The following is a 19,687-nucleotide window of genomic DNA, read 5'->3' on the forward strand; positions in this document are numbered from 1 at the left end:
AGCACCAGTGGGCAGGTGTGCTGGGGAGGCAGACGCTTCGCCTAAGCAGGCAGCATTTAGACAGGTAGTGGGCGGCTCAGGCCTCTCTGAAACCAATTTCTCTTTGCCGCTTTTCTTCCCTGTACTTCCTTGTCTTCCATAACCCTGTTTGGAGCATCTTTGCTCCATGACCAAAGTGACAGACTTGAGTCTCAGTTGGATTAATCAGTGTGCTCTGTGATCCGTGGCGAGCGCTCCCCCTAGACCTCGAGAGTCAACACGCGTGGCGTTTGTGGTCTGCCGGCCGAGTTGTTAACTGGGCTGATGGACTGGTTTGAGGATCTGCATCCCTCTTGCCCGTGCGTCCACACGTCCACTCCCAACAACACAAATATTGACTGTCCCAGTCGTTCATTAGCAGTAAAAATTTGAGAGCAATTATTTTTTTACTGCGCTTGCCCTGAAAGACACCATTAATTACTTTATTGCCTGTGGATTGGAGCCAGTTTCGGTGTCCCAGGAGCCTGATCCCCACCCCAAGAAGTATTCGCAGCTCCGAGGAACGCAGCGTGGATATCATCTGGCGAGCAGGGTGCCGACCTGGTCCTCTGAAGTGAGATGTCAGGCCCTCTGCCTCCCCTCGGACTCCTTCTGGCTCAGAGCCCCGGTCTTGATTGGCAGCCACGGTAGGTCCCCCCAGGCCTCCCCTCCAAACAGCGACCTGCGTCTGTAAAATTTGGAACGGGTCAACTTTTTAGTTTCCTTTCATTTTTTTACCCAAAAGCATAAGAAATGCTGCAAATCATCCTAGAAGTCCTTACCAGGCCCAGGAGCTTCTTTGTCGCTGGGCTTTGATGTGCGCACCCTGGGGTGGGAAAGCTGGAAGGCAGCAGCTGCCCCTCTGTCCTCTTCTGCTCTTCAGCCTGATCGGGAGGGTGCGACCCAAGGGGAGCCTCAGGGCCTCTGGAGGGTCTTCCTCTCCTACTCTGGTTAACAGAAACGACAGAAGTCTCCCGGGGAGCTGAACTTGTGTCTGAACCAGCTTGACCATGAGGCTCTGCTCCATCTGCAGGTCCCTACCCACCGTGTGGAATGTCCGGGTGTGTGTGTTAGAATCCAACGACTTCTTTACTTTACAAACAAAATGGATTGTGTGTGCCCACGTCCTCCCCTACAGACGGAAAACGAACTGTGGCTCACCGAGGCTCTGGGTTCACACCACACCTCAGTGTCCATTGGCTGCGTCGATCGCCTCAGATCCCCACATTTGTATCTGGGTGCGTGCGAACGTGATCCCAGTCTGCCTTCATGGACCAGGTCGCCCTTTTTCAAATATAAGTTGAAATAGCGTAAGGGTGAGTTTAACGCGGGCTGGAGGCTGCGCTACGTTCCAGTTCTACCAAGAAGGTTTAGGGCCCGTGGCCTGTGATCCCAGGACAGAGTCCTGGGGAATGGACTTAGGGCCTGAGAGGCAGGGCTGGGATTTTACATATGGAAATATTGTAGGAAATCGTTCCTAAAAGCCAGTGCAGCAGAACTGGGTTGACATACCTTCTTCCTCGGAATGTCTTCAATTAAGAGTGAACTCGGAGTGGGGAAAAGCCGGGAGCCTTCCTCTTGTCCCCGTCCTCTGTAGCAGCTGCCTGTGGCGGGCAGGTGGCATGTACACGTGACCCTGACACCCTCTGGGGAGCTGGTTTGGTTTTTGTTTGCCATTTCTCAGCCAATTGCCTTTCCTGAAAGCTGACTGCTCCTGGTGCTTCCTGCACCCGGGCTAAGGCATTGTTTAACCAGTGTTCAGAGGGACCCTCTCCTCTGTGGCCCGTGTCATAGGAATAAAAGTCCAGGTTGCCACTCACTACCTGTTAACTAAATGGTCAGTCCTACCCATTAGATTAGATCACTTGTTCAATTATTTTTGCGTGAAATCAAAACCTTGCTTATCTTACTGAGTGCTGTGAGATTTTACACGCTGATCCCTTACTTGACGACAAGACGCGGGGCCTGATTAACAATGAGACTGCCAGGAGAGAGAAACAAAATAATTATTTTTTCAATATACGAGTCCCCATCATGAGTCCCAGATCGATGTGCATCTTGGGGAAGGTTTGCCCTGGCTGTGGGTCAGGAACTGCAGGGTGGCCTCCCCTCACGGACCTGCAAATGCAAAGCCCGGACACTTGGGTGTGCCAAGCAGGTTTTTCTTTCTTTCTCTCTCTTTTTTTTTTTTTTTTTTAAATGATGTTTAACTGCAGCCACTGGGACCTAAATCAGAGCATCCAGTGCCCAGAGATGAATATTAATCAGACGCCAGGCCATGGTCCCTCGCCGAGGTTGACAGTTTAAAGGATCAGTTAGTTAATTAGAAGATGACATGGCACACGGGGTCCCCAAGCTCTGTCCTGCCTTCTGTCTGCTCTTTTCGTTTTCCTTTTTGACAAGTTGGATTACATCATTACTTGGAGTTTCGCTGGCTAGTCCCACCATGAAATGAGAATATGTTAAACTCTAATTATCTGCGATTTCTCCCTGCATCTCTGCAAAGACCAGCCTTAAAATGAAACTCAAAGAAACATACAAGAACTGGAGGTTCAAAGGCCCGCGAAAACTAGCCTTCGGGATCCAGCCACACCACGCCACAGGGCAAAATAGGGTTCTTCCTAGCATCGAAAATTGGGCTGCGGTAGTCATGGCGGCTGCTTTTCAATGTGAAGGTGCCTGTTCTGACTTGTCCTCGGGTGTGGGGGTCATATCAGGGTTCCCAAGGCTTCTCTGGCTTGGGGTGACAGATGTTGTGAATGACATCTTTATGGGTGGCCACTAATGATGTCACCCTGTGTTTCTTACCCACCACTGGTAGCCAGATACACCCAAAGTCTGAATCGCTCTGTTCTCTAAACATTTTTTCTTGTTACAATATTGCACTTTTAGAATTTCTCTTTTACATAAGGCATACCTGTGGTCCATAGAGGAGCTGCAATCCCAGAGGAATTAAGATTCTGATCAGTATTTGGCTCTTTATTTTTTGGCATAATAATTTTCTGATTAGTTATACATGACAGTAGAATGAATTTTGACATATTGTACATAAATGCAGTATAACTTCTCACTCTTCTGGTTGTACTTGATGTAGAATCACACTGGTCGTATAATCATATATGCACATAGGATGATAATGTCTGATTCACTCTGCTGTCCTTCCTACCACCCGCCCCCTCCCCTCCCTTCACTCCCCTCTAATTCAAAGTACCTCTATTCTTCCCTAGCCCTACCCCTTTATTGTGAATTAGCATCCAAATATCAGAGTAAACATTCGGCCTTTGGTTCTTTGGAATTGGCTTATTTTAGTTAACATGATAGTCTCCAGTTCTATCCATTTATTGGCAAATGCCATAATTTCATTCTTTTTTCAGGCTGAGTAATATTCCATTGTGTATATATACCACATTTTTTTTTATCCATTCATCTGTTGAAGGGCACCTAGGTTGGTTCCATAGCTTAGCTGTTGTGAATTGAGCTGCTATAAACATTGATGTGGCTGTATCACTATAATATGCTGATTTTAAGTCCTTTGTGTATATACCAAGGAGTGGGATAGCAGGGTCAAATGGTGGTCCCATTCCAAGTTTTCTTGGAATCTCCCTGTTTTCCATAGTGGCGGTACCAATTTGCAGTCCCGCCAGCAGTGTATGAGTGCGCCTTTTCCCCACATCCTCGAGTTTGGCTCTTTAAATGAAGCTCTTTCTGATGCCCTCGTTGGAACAAAGCCTTCCCCCTCTCTCCCGGGTCCACTCTGCACACATCCGTCGTGGCGCATCTAAAGCTCAGTGGCGCCACGTAGTTCCCATGTCTGTGAGCCCTCCAAGACCCCAGGTTGCTCCGGGGAAGGGCTCAGCATCCTCCCTGGGACACACGAATAATGAAAATGTGTAAGAAGGAAAGAGACTGAGCTCCACGGAGCGTGGCTGTGCGGTCAGCGGGCCCCTCTCCTGGGTACCTCAGCCCTGGGGAGGCGCATCCGTCTTCACGGCGCTCCGCGTGGCTCCGTGAGGACGTGCAGGGCATGGAGCTGCGTCCTGCGCTCTCCAGTCTGACTGGGACTACGGCCATGTCCCCACTGGCTGAACCCCAGCGGGGGTGACGGAGCGCCAGGGTGTCTTCGGGTGTCAGAGGGCGTTTCCACCGCGCCTGCCTGTTGGCTGCAGATGGAGACGGGACAGAGGTGGGAAGGAGAAAATTGGTGGCTGTGCTCATTATCATGCTGACCGCCTAAGCAGCAGTGGCCCTTAGGTGTGCCCATGTTTGTTCAGCCGACAGGAGACGGAAGGGCACCGGCATGGGCTGCCAGCCGGCTCCATGGGGAAGAGGAACGTCCCTTGATGGGAAAGCACAGAGGACAAGGCCGAATGGCATGGGGAAGTTCAGGCAGGTGGTCACGTTTAAGAGGAAGGACTTTAACATGGCAGCCCTATCTCAGCCGTGCCACAAGCAGCTGGCAGCCCTGGCCACAGGTCCCTCATCTGCTTGGACCACCAGTTAATTAACCCTAAATGGATGGAGGTGGCCCTCTGTCCTCCCGCTAGCTGGCTGGAGCTGAGGACTCACAGGTGGCTCCTGGCTGCGCCTGGGAGCGTGTCACGCCCCTGGACGGGACAGTGCAGGGCAGTGCTTGGCTGGGAGGGAGACCCGACCACAGGGTGGAGAGGACAGAGGGAGAGGAGGGACGGGTAGACCAGGAGAAAGGTGGCTACAGACCTGGAGGAGGGAGCGGGTTGGGCCAGGGTGGATCGGAGAGGGCTCAGGACGGCTCTGGAACCACCTGCCGGCCTGCAGAGGGGCGGACAGGCTGGAGGACCAGATGGGGGCACTCACCTGTAAGGCCAGAGAGGCCTCTTCCCTGTGTGGCCGGGGACAACAGGGAGGGGAGACAGCCTGCGCCTACGTGAGTAAGAAGGGCCACGGACTTGGTCTCTGGGCCCAGGAAGGGCTTGGCTACGTGGTGTGCACAGCATGGTGCTTTCTAGAGGTGGACGAGAGCAGAGGGTCAGCCCAGGTCCCCGTGAATCAGCCGGGAACCGCTCCGTGTCGCACCCTGACACCAGAGGTGGACGACGTGGCGTGGGCGGAGGCAGGAGCTGGGGCAGCTGCTAGCCTGCCGGATGGCGGCTCAGAAGGCAAGGACACAGAAGCGGGGTCACTATTTTAAAGAAGGAACTGAGCTAAAGAGGCGCTGTCCTCCATCCTTCAGGAACCTGGTGGCCCCTCCCACCTCTTCTCACCTTCTTCTCCAGCCTCCCAGGGTGGCTTTGCTCTCTGCACCTGCAGGGCCCAGCGCCCCGGCAGAGGGACAGTGCAGTGAGCATTTGGTAAATACGGATCTGTTCTCTTTCATCCATCCTTGGATTACGCTCCGTGATTTTTTAGTGTTTTCCTCCCAGTGAAGGAAGTCACTGATGAATTCTCTAGGTCCTTATATGCCAAAGCGGGCCTCTGTCCATCCTGTTGGCCTGAGTGCTTTGTCACGTCACCAACCCATGGAATCCAAAAGATGGCGCGTCCTCGGTCCGCCCTGGTAACCACGGCCTGGGGTGATGGGCAAGGCCCCTGCGTGGCTCGGTGGAGCAAGGCTGTGCAGGAGCATGGCCGTCCACCGCAGCGTGTGTGTCCCTTTAATACGATACCCCCCTCAGGTGCCTGGCCTTGAGTGCAGGGCACGAAATCAGCTGCTGCTGATGTCGCTCAGTTCTTCTTATTAACCTGGTCTCCGAGCACCCAGTCATCCTCCCTCGAGCCCATGTCGCCCGGCACCCTCTGCCCACCCCATGGGTACCACCTGAGAGATGTAGGGTCGGGCCTCCCCAACATTTGGACGCACCTGCGTGGCCTCCCACCTTCCTGCGTGTGCGATGTTACTGTCTCGCTCCGGCCAGCCCACTGACGGTCAGGTGTCTCCTACCAGGACCTGTTTCAGATGAGCGCGGTGTCCCCTGCCCCTGGGCTCTGGCCGTGAGACCAGAATCCCAGGCCAGCCTGCTCCTGTGATATACTGCTCTCCTCCCCCGCCTCACGGTGCAGGGAGCTTTATTAGCTTTTGGACACACGTATATCTGTTTTCAAGATTAAGTGCTCTGCCAATACTTCTTACCCGGCTCTCAAGTTTACTGAGTTGTTATATTTTCCCAGAGAATGTTAAAAAAATTAGTATAGCCGTTTGTGGGAGCATTTCTCTCTTAAAACCAGCCATCGGTCATCACGGTGTTTACTTACCTAGTCTCTGAAGTGCTGTTTTATGTAGAAGGTAAATCCAGGGTGAAGTCGGGTAAGCGACTGCAGACCGTCGCACGTGGACCTATAGGAACAGGTGAATTATGAAGCTTCAGTCTGCGAGGTTTTTTTTTTTTTTATTCTTCAAGTAAGTCTTTTCCTTGCGGCTTGTTTATCATCTGAGTGATTTTGAAATATTGAGCTGGCTTCTCCTTGCTGCCCAGGTGATCCATCCAGCACCAGCTGCTCCTATTCCCCCCCAGTTCCTTGGGACATGGATGGCTAAGTGTCACCCATGGCCTCATGATGAGCTGTTAGGAAGGATGATCTTCAACGGACTGCATCCTGAACCCTACCGTCTGGCCAAGGGGGAGAAAGAAAAGCAGACGAGAGATGATCCTGGGGCCCCGGTCACCCCTAAGATCCTCCAAAGCAAACGCCAAGCAGTTTGCCCCTTGGGACACTGAGCTGTATATTCAGATTGGGACCCTCGCGGCCTCTTCTCCGGTGCCACCCCTGGCCGTTTGTCACCTCCCCTTCACTCCAACGCGCCTGCCAGCTACCGCCTCTCTGCCACCCCTTCTGCCTCTTCCTTCATTCGCCCTCAAGGCCACCACTCGGTGGACCTGCCTGCCGTGGTTCCTCCCAGGCAGCTCCAGCCCGGACAGGTTTCTCTCTGTCACATGCCCTCCATCCGCCTCCACCAGCTCACCCTGCGTCCACTCAGAGCCACCGGAATCTCACAGACCCCTGGGCACGGCCCGGGAACTCGCTGTGGTTGTCCAGGCGGGGTGGCCGGGCTGGGTGTCCCGCTCTGTCCTCTGCGGTTACTGCCTCCTGCTTCTTGCCTGGAGAAGCGTAAGCTCCTTGGGTGCAGAGACGGTCACAGCACCGTCCCTGTGTCCCTGGCTGGTGTTTCAGCACAGACGCTCTGTAGAACTTGCTCATTGGTGAATCACTATGCCGAGGGCATTTAGTGGGCATAACTGGTGGGGTTCCTGCCCTCTGGAGCTCACAGCTGTCCTTTCAGAAGGGAGGAGCTGTCCTGGCCACCATTCTGCCTCAGGTCCTTGGCGTAACCTGTGCCTACGTGAGTGAAGTGCTCGGAAGGACAGGTGGACGTGACGCCAGGAGAGCCTGGTGCCGGCAGGGGCAGCAGAGCCCTAGGAGCTGCAGGAGGACTCGATGGTGCGGGCGGGGCTGGCGTGCCCGTGCCTGGGACCAGAGGACACAGCCGACACCTCGCCAGGCCGTGGGTGACGGGCACCTTCCAGTTGGGGCCACGGGGTCGTGGAGCATGATGGAGTAAAAGGACTGGGGACATCCATCAGAAAGCAGAGCCCAGCCCGGGAGGACTCGGGAGCCAGGCAGAGAAGCGGGCAGGACAGGAGCGGGAGGTCACGGCGAGGCTGAAACTCGGTGCTCGGTGCTGGCGCCTTCCACCTGGTGGACAAGTGGGCTCTCGGACTTGGTGGTAGGGGTGGAGTCTCTGGCTTCCCTAGTTTTTCAAACACAGTAGTTAGTGAGGGCGATTTTCCATTTGCAACAGGGATTAGATTTAATTTCAAAAGTGCCTCTAAGCAAGGACAAGTGCGTAGCCCTGAGGGAATGTTCTGTAAGCAGCAGCAGAGGCGCGAGGGTGTCGGCCGGGCCTGGGGCTGGAGTTTGGAAGAGCCCATGTGAGGGTTGCTGCACACCCTGGCCAGGGCTGAGGGACTGCTGGACGTTGGCAGCTGGGAGGCCACAGAGACACTTAGCCAGGGCTTAGCCCATGTGCCAGGGTGGCCCACAGTGGCCTCAAGTGAGGCGGCCACTCCATGAGGGCAGGATCGCGGTTTCCTCGCTCATGGCAGGTGACCAGCGGGGACATGGAAGGATTTGGCAGAAGGTGCCGGGCGAGGCTGCGGTTCCCACCCGTGCCACAGACAGCCGCCGCCACCACCCTCCCACCACCCTGCCCTGGCGGGCGAGGCTGGAGCAGCGGGTTCCCACGCCCCCTCGTGGAGTGAGCTCACCGGAGACACACAGTCGCCGTCAGGTGGAGGAGGGAGGCGGCCGCAGGCCGAGCGGCTGTCCGCACCTGTGGCCCTTCCCGAGGCTCTCCTTTCAGATTCTCTCTGTGACCAGCTGCCCCCACCCCGCAGCCTCAGGGGGGCTGGGAGAAGCTGAGCGGTGGGACCGCACACCCAGCTCCAGGGGACGCTCTGCCTGCACGTGGAATGCAAGGTCCCGGCTGGCAGAGCCTAGGAATTGATCAAAAGACGTCAAAAAATTCTTTAAAAACCCAGGTTCTGAAATGCTCCTGACTTTTTTGCATTTCCCTGTGACTTAAATTCTGGATGTTTCCCTTCGTGGTCCAGCCTCCAGTCTGAGACCTCCCGCCAACTTCTCTTCTTTTTAACTCGGTGACTTGAGCTCACATCTCCTCTGCTCTGCTCCAGGGTGGGGACACTGGTGTCCCATGATACCCTTTCGGGCCTGGCGTTCTCTGGACCCTGGTTTAGAGTGGGCGCTGCTTGCTTGTGTCCCCAGACTCTGGATCCAGATCCGCCCCCTTCCCTCCCGCTGCAGCCTCTGGGTCCTCTGTCCCTGCACTCGGCCTGGTCTGACACTCTCCCTGTCCCTCTTCCCTTTCTCTTTCTCTGCTCTCCACTCATCTCCTTCTCTGCCATCTCTCCTGCCTGGGGTCCATGCTTAAATCTCCTTTCTCACTGCCGGCTGGATCCCCACGTTCAAGGGTTGGTAGAGGACCGGGAGGTCCCTGGAGACCCGCGATACCTGCCGGCGCAGCGGGAGCCTGTCGGGTCACAGAGCCCCTGTCTGCCACCCACACACGATCCAGAAGGAGACCTCTGAAGTGCCTGTCAAATTCACACGGGGACAGGAAGATGCGAGGCACCGCACAGCCCCTGGGTGGGGCCGCTCGGGGCTGTAAGGTTAAAAGGAGAGCCGTGCCCAGAGTCAGGTAGGCACGCACCATGGTTCCGGCCACCTTGCCCTGTGCTGCCGGGCAGGTTGCGAGTGTTCTTTACGGATTGTGCGTGTTGGCAGGATCATCCCGGTTCACCGCGGCTCCTAAACCGTTTTCTTTACGGGCTCCTGCCATTCCAGTGTGCTCATAGGCAACCTCATGAGGACTAAGGCCACGCCCACTTCGGGTTAGGCCAGCCCAGTCCCCAGCTCATCTCTGGCATCGGCGTGCTGTGTGTTCTTGAGTAAATGCCTTTGCCTCCCTGAGCATCAGTTCCGTCTTGGATAAAATGGGGAGAAAAGGGGTCACTACCCCATTATGCTCTGAGTGTCAAGAGGACTTTTGCTCAATCTTGTGGGCAAATGATGGTGTAGAAGGTGAATCTAGCACACGGCCTGTCCTGACTGGGCTTACAAGTGATGTTTATAAAATCCATATGCACAGACACACACACACACACACACACACACACACATAATTTGGGGAGGGGCACCAGGCATTGAATCCAGGGGTACTTGACCACTGGGCCACATCCCCAGCCCTTTTTTACTTATTTAGTTAGTATTTTTTGAGGCAGGGTCTCCCTGAGTTGCTTAGTCACTGTGTTGCCGAGGCTGGCTTTGAACTCTCCATCCTGCCGCCTCGGCCGCCCGAATCATTAGGTGACAGGCGTGCACTCCCGCGCCTGGCTGCATTTTAAAATGGTTGCGCCGTCCGTACCTACTTCACAGACTTGATTTTGCTTCTCTATAAAATTTGCAATGCTGACCCTCTGGCCCCTGGGGCCAGGCTGCTGACCCTGGCTCTGGGACTTGGGGAAGGTGTTTCGTTGCGGGCACCCCGAGACTGTTCAAGGTAGCGCCGGGGCTGCAGTGCCCTGGCCACGCTCCTGCCCTCCGAGCCTGGAGCAGCCTCTCCCCCTGCCAGGTGGAACCCCTTCCGGAGGCCCCGGGTTGCCCGCCTCTCTGCAAGTGGTTCTGCCACTGTGACCGAGCGGGCACCCTGCACTCCCCGGCCCAGGAGCCCCCGCGGCAGCTGCCTCTCGCCTCCCGCCAGGCTGCCCCTCGCCTCCCCGGCGCTCACCCTTGCTGATGCCAGCTCGAGGCCTCCTGGGGGCCGGGGCTTGTTCTGCAGACGGCGAACTCAGAAACCCACTCCCGGCGACTCCAATTCCAGCTGGGGAAGTGGAGGCACCCGTTTGCCACCCATGCCAGGAAGAAGCCCGGGCACCATGGAGGGTGGTACACCAGGTGCTGCAGGACCTCAGAGGGAAAAGGCATCTCACAGGGCGGTCCTGGGCGTCAAGCCCATCAGAAAACTAGGGCCCTCTGCAGAGGTGGGTGGTTGGAGCTGCTTCTGTGTCCTGGTGGCCCATTACGGGTCCCTGATGTTCGGACTGCATTCGGCACCAGCAGCTGGTCCAGTGTGGAGACACGCTTGCCCACCTGCACGGTGTTAGCGGCAGCTGGGGTGGGCACACTGTGCACTGCCCGACCTCTGCCTTCGCCCCGCTTCCTCGCGTGCCACCTCCCGAGACCCTCCGAGTAGAAACATCGAGGCCCAGGCCTTGGGGTGCCCATCGGGTACCTGCAGCCCAGCACAAAGTCCTCCAGACAGCAGCCGCTGGGTGGGATTGGCAAAGAAAGCAACAGCCTTTCCTTTGTGGAAGTGAGCGGTGAGGTTTCGAGAGGCTCTCCGGAGGCACATCCACGCTCAGGGCGCTGACAGATTTTTTTTCAGCCCTCTTCTGTGCTTTCCGACATCTCCAAGCTGGTTTTCTCTGCCACGATGGCAGGTCCTCATCCACGCTTGGTTTTCTACCAGCCACTTGTTCCTTGCTCCACAGTCACGGGCCACTCGCTAACTGTGGTTCAGACAAGCTGTCGAAAAGTCAGCTCGATGCGGGGAGGGTTAACTAGAAGTCACTGAACCGTTTCCTCAACAGGCTGATTCTGAATCTCTGCCCATAACTAGTTTTAAAACACGGAGGACTGATTGTCCTGCCCGTGGTGGGAAAACGCTTTGTGCAGGCCTCTGGCCTGGACTGTCGCGTGGGCAGACCTCTCTGTCGGTGTTGGACACTGTGGTCCACGTGGTCAGCATCCTCAGAGCCCAGAAAAGTCCCTGGTACTGAGCAAGGTCGTTGATGAGTATCTGATACTCGATTTCATCATAGTCTTTTTACCAAGCACCCTCCCAGGAGGGAGCTGGGGACCCAGGTCTTGCGCTGGAAGAGCCATCTCCAGGGAGACGAAGCAGGCCCCAGATGACCCCTGGATGTCAGTCACACCCAGGGAGGTGTGCAGGATGTGCTGGGGCACACCCAGTGTCCCATGTTCCAGGCCACACATGTGCAGATGTGGAGCTGTGAAGTTAGGCACTGCTGGACACGAGGTTGCAGGTCCAGAGGGGGACACAGACCAGGCCCTGCAGACTCGGGGGCCACACACGGGGGAGCCGTAATGATCCTGAGGAGGGTGGGTGGGTCAGCTCTGCGTGTGCACAACTGTGTGTGTGTGTGTGTGTGTGTGTGTGTGCGCGCGCGTGCACGCGTGCGTGTGTGCACATGCAAGTGTGCGCGCACACACAGGATTTTTCTAGCCATGCTGTACAGTCCAAACTGAAGCAGGGGAATTTGAATCAGGAAAAAGACTAGTTAGTGAATCAGGGCGACCCAGAGGGAAGCTGGAAAGAGCCCCAGGAGAGGCAGGCCAGCCAGCAGGCTCTACCGAGGTATCTGGCAGGCAAGGGGCAGGAGGAGTCTATCCCGTGATGAGCTGGTGGCCCCGAGGGTGGCTCTGCAGGTGCTGTTGGTCCAGGGGGACTGGTTTGTCTCCTTGGCTTTTTTTAAAACTCTTCCCAGAATCCCACGAGGCTCAGCTAGAGGTTTGCAGTTTGAGGAGACCTGCACTCCTCCTCTACTGGGGGAACAGGTGGTCACCTTTCAGGTGTCAGTAGGTAACCCGTCACGGGCTGCAGCCCTGAGCTTGAATGGGATCGCTTACTCAGCCAGTTGGCCCAGAGGAGTACGCGTGGCCACACCTGGCCCCTGCAGTGCCCGGTGACTACACCATGGAGGAACAGTGATTAGGGCCATTCTCAGGCACCTTCGGCCTCTTCTCTTCGCTTGTCTCACTGTGACTTTTTTGGTGACCGTATTTTGCACTTTATTCTTAACTTGCACGAAGGCAGCAAGAGGCGGGCATCTGATCCCGCAGAGCAGCAGGGACAGTGCCCTGTGCGCTGGAGGGCTTTTCGGGGTGGTTACTGACTCAGGAAAAGCCCTTCAGCGTCTTCGTCCAACAATGCGTGCCTTTGTGTGGCCGGGAGCTCCTCCTTTCTCCTGGGACAGCCGTTCTCTCCAGCCAGTTCTGCTACACACAGCTTCCTGTTGCCAGCAGCCCCTCTGGGCCTCCCACCGCCCCCTTCACCAGCGGACCAGATGCCATGGGGGCGGCACGGCGCGGGCCAACCCTCTTCCCGCATTGTGTCTCTTACTCTGTCCAAGCAACATTTTGAAAATGCAGCAGCGTCCAGAATGTGCTAGATGATCGGGCCAAGTAAAGGGAGCTCTGAGTGCAGGCGACCCCTCGGACAAGTCTGGTTTTAGGCTAGTGGTACACCCGTGTTTGGCATTGTTGGTTCCAGATGTCATATGAACTGTGCGAGTGGAAAAGCAGCCACAGGTGGCATCTGTCTCTGTCCTCTGCCCACCCCCCGCCCATTCCAGCAGGAGCCTTTAGACACCTGGTTCTCCTAAGCGTCCTTCCAAGACATTTCCAAAGCGTGGCTCAGGAACCCGCGGGGGTTCTGGACGCTTGTTTCTGGGGATCCAAAAGATCAGAAGCATTTTCACAAAGGTACCAAGACCTTATTTTCCCCTCTCACTCTTAATTTAAGAGTGTGCAGAGCAGTGGAATGTTCTAGAGGCTGCGTGGCAATGTGGCGGGCATCTGAATGCAGAAGCCAGTGGGGCAGTCCGGATGTCTTCAGCTTCACGAGGCATCAGAGAGCCTGGGGGAATGGAAGACACCACCCTGTCCTCCGATTAAATTCTGTTTTGGAAAATACAGCAATTCCATAAATATATACTCTTTATGTTACTATGGGATGGGTCTGTATTGCTATTTTACATGAATGAACAAACGCTTCTAGATCTGATCGTCTCTACTGTGATACACACTGATAGAAATAATCCACATAAATAATGGATCTTTGGGGTTCTGCGTTCAGTTCCTTAGCCCATTTATTGATTGGGTCACTTGATTTTTTGGTGTTATCTGAAGTGCATGTGGTGAAGCTTTTCTCCCGATCTGTCGGCTCTCTCCTCACAGTACTGATTGTCTCTTTTGCTGATTCTCAACCATTTTTAAGAGTAGAAAGTTGCCCAAGTCCAAAAGTTTGAGTCAAAGGAGTTTTCTCCAACCTCTTAGCTTGGGCTCGGCGTGACACTTCTTTTGACTGTGCAGAAAAAACTGACCGTGTGAAGCCCTAGTGCAAAGGCAGTTTCAAGGCCTGCCGTTGGGGGAGCAGGGAGCCGGCCGTGACCGAAAGTCATGGGTCGCCTTCACGGAGGCACCTGCAGCTTGGCTTTCCTCCTCTTCCGGGTGCCGCTGGGCAATCTGTGCTGTCATTCATGGGGCCGTGAGACAGCAGGCCACCCTCAGCAGCCCAGCCAGCCCGTGTCCCCAAGCACCCTCGCAGGGCCCGTGTGGTGGGGCTGCAGACCCAGTCCCTGCCGGTGGGAGGCTGAGCTGCTGGCTCCAGGGGAGCCAGGGACCACAGAGGCTCCGATGGACAGGGTGGTGGCTGACTTCGAAGAGGGACGCTGAGGGAGTGTGCTCCATGAGAGGACCCGTCTCGGGAGCGGGAGGAAGAGTCAGGCCCGAACCCAATACAGGCTCTGCTCAGGAGGCCTCCTCGGAGCTGAGCCGGGGGCTTTGGGATTGGTAAGAAAGAGAATGGAAGACCACCCAGGAGAGCGACCCACAGACGCAGGGGCCTGCGGAAGGAGGCAGCACACCTGAACCTTCTGGGACGTGACGGACAAGGCACATGCTTCCGGACTGGGGGCTGGGGCTTTAATCCGGGTGTAAGGGGAAGCCAGCCACGTAAGCACAGGGCAAAGTGATCCTGTTTCTGCTTTGTAGAGACCAGCCCGGTGGCTGTGGAGAATAAGCCAGTGCCCAGAGGAGGGGTCTCTCTCTCTTATTTTTTTTTGTACCAGGACTTGAACCCAGGGGCGCTTAACCACGGAGCCCCACCCCAGCCCTGTTTATTTTTATATAGAGACAGCATCTTAATAAGTTGCTTAAGGCCTCACCAAGTTGCTGAGGCTAACTATGAACTCACGATCCTCCTGCCTCAGCCTCCCAAGTCGCTGGGATTACAGGCATGCGCCACCACACCTGGTCAGGAGGAGTCTCTTGTCCCCCTCCACATGACAGCAGATGACGCTGCCATGCGGGGCCGCAGGCAGAAGTGGAGAGACTTGAGATCTAACTTGGGATAGAACAAACCAGACTTCTTGAGGGTCTGGGTGTGGGAACAGGGGAGGGGACAGGCATGAACTCCGGTTTGGATCTGGGCAGCTCTTGCTTTCTCGAGCCAGGGCTGCAGACCTCTGCAGGCGAGTTGGTTACGTACCTGTCGTTTAGAGATGAGGAACCCGGTGCCAATGACTTGTTCACAGATCAAAGCAAAAGCAAGCCAGCAGTCAGAACTGCTGCCCGACCCATCTTGGCTCCCTTCCCTGGGAGTTCTGGTGGTGACACCTGGTGACAACCGACCTAAAATGTAGACTCCCTTCCTCCCGCTCCAGCAAGTCAGGACTGTGAGCTGGTCCCAGCAAGTCGGGACGCCTCACCATCCGTGTCTGAGAAATGGGACCAGATGCATCGCTGGCCACCAGCCCAAGCAGGATTTTATTGGGCTGGGTTTACTCACGTCTCAGGTGTGTCTCAGCTCCCAGAAAAAGAAGCATTATTCTCCAGGCCCTGTGACGCCCCTCGACAGGACGTGGGAGTCCTCCTGAGTTCAGCCTTTATCAGATGAAGGGGGGCGTGAAGGCTCTGGAAGGAGCTGTGAGAATTTCAACCCCCAGCCGGTTTGGTGGAGGGAAAGGTACCTGGGCATGTCCTTCAAGCAGTGTGGCAGTTGTTCATACGAAACAAAGTTCTCTTAAAAGCTGGCGGTCTCACTCCACGGGACAGAGCCCAGAGGGGCAGCCACCATGCAGGGTAGCCAGGTGCCAAGTTCTCTGCTGTCCCCACTCACCTCCCTCATCACCCTTTCCTTGACCCACAACTCAAGGCAGAGGGATGGAAGTCTAGGCAGGTGTGGAAAGCAGACCTGTGTCTGGAGTAACCAGCGGCCATCAGCTCAGCAGGGTGAGCTCTGAATTACCTGCAGCATTGTACGAACTGGCTGCTTCTGTGCCTTCGGCAAATAACTTTGTTCCCTTGGAACTGAGAAGGCCTTCAGGTAACGATCATCGGCTGCTCACCTGCAAGGCTGCCTCTCCGGACACCCCCGGCTGCTCTGCGGTTTAGATTTTTGTGTTTCATTCACATGCAGAGAATTTTCCCCACAACTTTGCGCGGCACTAAATATTACAGGGACATTATTCCAGACGTGTCCTTTCCATAAAACCTGTTTATATGCCATCATTATCTGCAGCATTAAATACATTTTATATCATCAGGAATTTTACGATATATTTAAAAATGAATTCCTACTTAGCTGAAATGCATTAGGGATTATCCTAGGAGACCTTGCTAGAAACACAGACATGTTTGTTTGTAACTGCCAGGAAATGGCTTGCAAAATTGTTAGTGTCTTTTATTATTCCCTACCACCGGAGCACTTGCTTGTTAATTAGAGAAATTTCAACTGTCATAGTTGGCAATTACAGCTTCTGTATCATTGTCTGTTATGAATAGTCAATGAGGGCTGATTAATATGCATGAGCGGCAGTATATATAGCGTGCACATTGGGCCACAATCCAGCTGCCAGAGTCACTCGGAGGAGGGATCAGGGGTGTGTGTGTGTGCGTGCCTGTGTGTGTGCATGCGCGCGTGTAGCCAGGGAAGGCAGGCGGGCGTGCGGGCGGCCGAGAGTGGCTTTCCAGCTGGGGAGAGCTCTGCCAGTGCGAAGCGCTGCCGCCCGGCTCACCTGAGGCTCCCGTAGACAGCATCAATGCGTCCGCGCTGACGGGGCTGCCTTCCCGAGCTGGCGGGGACTCAGCCTTGCTCTGACGTTTCTCCAAACATGGGATGCAGCCTGTGCAGCCTGCAGAAGCAAGAGGAGCAGTACAAATTACTCTATGAAGTTTGTCAGGTAACGCGCGGCGTGTCGCTCGGGAGGCGGGTGCAGGCACGCAGCTGGCCGGGCGTCCCTTCTCGGGAAGGAATGGGGGATGTGGGTGTGTGTTTTGTGTTCCAAATGAGCCAGCCTTTCTGACCTTCCCTGTATCTTTCCTATTAAATCTCCCAGGAAATTTCCCTGCCAGAGGCACTTCAGTGCCCAGATTTGAGACTCTAAATAGATGTTGATGGTCGTAAAATGTGTTTCCAGCAGCCCTGTCACAGAAGGCGTTAGCAACTGATCTCTCTGCAGAGCGTCCAGCTGGAAGGGTCAAAGGGTGGTCACACACCCTTTGAACAAGTTGGGGAGACGGGGACAATGATGAATGCCTGCAGGGTTTTGTCTCTGTTTACAAGTGGTCCCAAGGCGCTCCCTCCAGCAGAGTACCCTGCTCCCTCTCTCCGCAACTTCCCAGCATGAGACCTGTGGTTCAGATCTGGGCTTCACATTTGCCATTTCTGTGCCTCTCTCTCTGAAAATTTCAACTCCAGGAACAGGTGCTTTGATCTTGGGTCCCTCCACCCACGGCAAATGACTCCTATTTTCTTCTACAACATTGCTGATGTGAAATCTCAATAGAGATGAAATTGGATGTTGACAGCACAGCCCAGAGAGCTCACATCTGTGTTGAGTGTTTTCTTCTTAAATATTCAAGCCCTGGTCTGAACTAGCAGGTTGAGACCATTCTGGTCCTCTTGACTGCTGAGGACTTTCCTCTGACTCCTCCTCTAAGTTTTTCTTCAGTAATCAGAAAATCACCATCCTATAAGTGTTTTTAAAACCATAACATTTCTAAGAAGGTTGTTAGGGCAAGCAAGAAACGAAGGGCACCGGTTGATTTATGCAACAAAGGGCACACTAATATTTTTTTTTAACCAGCCAGACTTAAAAAAGAATTTGATTAGCTGTCAGTTGGGTGTCATTTTCATATTGACCACCAGAGGGCGCAGACCATCAAAGAGACAGATGTAACTAAGAGTTGGCAGCATCTCTAGACAAAACTGAATGGTACAACGACCCTGGGTACATAAAAGGTGTCTGTGTGTCTGTCTGCCTTCTGCATGAGGCATAGGAAAGATCAAAGCAACCCTTTTGAGATTTGACCCCCTAATGTGCATCTTAAATAAGTCTTAGGAACATGCTTCTGACTTGAAAATTCATGCTCAGGACTTTGCTGGACACATTTCCTCTTTGGAGCAGTCCAGGGGTAGGTGGGCTTGGGCGTGGTGTTGTAGTCCTCCACCTGCTGAGTGACCCTGTGCACTCAGTGGGGCTGCTCAGGAGCCGAGCACTGAGCTGTAAACCGGGCAGAGAAACAGACACTCCGCCGACCACGTGTTACGCTAGAGCTGAGCTGCTGCGAATGAAGTAGCCAGGCATCAGGAGTTAAGTGGGAGTTTTAAAAAGCTCCCTTCTTTGCTCTTTATCCATAAATGCATCAAAAGCACAACTCAGCGGCGACCACTACAGACGGACACCAGGGTCACTGCCGCGTCCCCAGCAAGTCTGTGCGTATGCCCCCTTTCTTCACCTGTACTTTTTGGTGCTCTGTGCTTCCCAACAATGGCCCCCCAAAGAGAGCCTGGATTCTGTTTGTTTGTTTTTTACTAGGTGAATTTACGTGGAAATATTTCTGGCTGAAGCATCATGTAGTAAATAGCTGATAAATGACTACCATCTGGAATACACTTTGTCAGCAATTTAGGAAGCCAGGCAGCTTTATCTGCAGGAAACTCACACTACTTTCTGGACCCATTACCCTTGTGCCAACTAAGTAAAAATCTCCCTTCCTCCTCTTCTTTGGGAGTCCTGAACCATGGCATAAAGGAATTTGCAAAACACTTGCAGGAATTAATAATTGCATTCTCTTGCTTATTATGCAAAGCCTTATTAGAGCAGAGGAATTAAGGTTTCCATAAATTATGGTTCCAGAAGGTCCGGTACGTCTGGCTTCAGTAAGCCCTTGTAACAGCAGCACAAAGAGGATCAAATATTCCGGGGCTCAGACTTCATCCTTTCCTCGTCCAGAGATAATTCAAAGAGTTGCTCTTCATTAGCGCCGTTGGCAAGCTGCCGACGGTTTCTTTTGGGGTCTGCTGTGAGCCTAATGATGCAGAACACAGTGTTGCCTCTCGGTGCACACACACCTTATTGTAGCTTTAATCACATTAGAAAACAACAACAACCCCTGAACTTGCCTGGCCGTTAAGGGGCCTTGCAAAGAGGCCAGACCCCTCAGTGGCCGGCACCACGCATTAACAGATGCACCAGGATATTTGGGGACATTTGAGTGCTTCTAAGGAGAAGAGCGGACACACCTTCTGCCTACAGCAGGGTCACGGGCAGCTCTTTGTGCTTTTATAATAATGGTACCATCCTGGGTCAGGGCACCAGGGCAGCCTGTGCCTGATGGAAATTTGAATTTTAAGTGAGCAGCTGCTTCTTGCTTCAGAAACTTCAGCCGGTCTTGGTGACGGGGTACTTGATGAAGAGGAAGAAGTAAAGGAGGGTGCTTGAAGGCGGCTGAGGGGTGCAGTCTCCTGCTTGGATAGATTAACTGGCAGGGATCTCGTGCTCTGGAGGAAATGGGATCGGGACCCTCTCATCTCTGAGGCTGGGGCTGGACTCTGCTAAGGGCCGTGATCAGCTTCTGGGACCTGAGGGGCTACAGGGTGGGAAGGTCAGGCTGTGGGCTCGAGGCCAGTGACTCCACACCAAAGGATACCACGCATCCCGACCCCGCCTCTCCTAATGTCCATCAGGGACGCTTGACACCATAGTACCCTTTGCTTAGGCAATAGGGACAAATTCAGGTTGGGACTTGGGCGTCAAACTGGACATTGTAGCTAGTGCATCCCCTAATGCAGCCTTTCAAGATGACCAGGGGAACTTCATCAGATGGCAGCAGTGTTCACTGTGACATCTGCCACTTGGTGAGCCATCCACTTAGAATGTGGCGGCACTGCAGAAGTCTCCCACCACAGCCACACTACGGCACAGGTGACACTATTAGCTCTATTTCAGAGATGCAGAAACTAATATACCAGGACCCGTGGGCGGGCTGGGATCGTATCTGCTCTGTGACCCCCAAATCTGTGAGTCTTTTC

General features: G+C 54.4%; 1 protein-coding gene across 2 annotated transcripts in view; it reads left to right on the forward strand.

Moving 5' to 3' along the window:
* The window catches only part of Pdzrn3 (PDZ domain containing ring finger 3), a 216,790-nt gene that overhangs the window by 159,317 nt on the left and 37,786 nt on the right, over window positions 1–19,687 (forward strand). The window contains exon 1 of one of the 2 annotated variants that reach the window (XM_047534759.1): window positions 16,464–16,553. The exons of the other annotated variant lie outside the window; for it this stretch is intronic. Coding sequence (XP_047390715.1) covers window positions 16,485–16,553 — 69 coding nt within the window. The 5' untranslated portion in view covers window positions 16,464–16,484. Of the gene's footprint in view, window positions 1–16,463; window positions 16,554–19,687 lie in introns of those variants that run through there. 2 annotated transcript variants of the gene reach the window in all.

This window comes from Sciurus carolinensis, chromosome 19, assembly GCF_902686445.1.
Source record: "Sciurus carolinensis chromosome 19, mSciCar1.2, whole genome shotgun sequence".
NCBI lineage: Eukaryota > Metazoa > Chordata > Mammalia > Rodentia > Sciuridae > Sciurus > Sciurus carolinensis.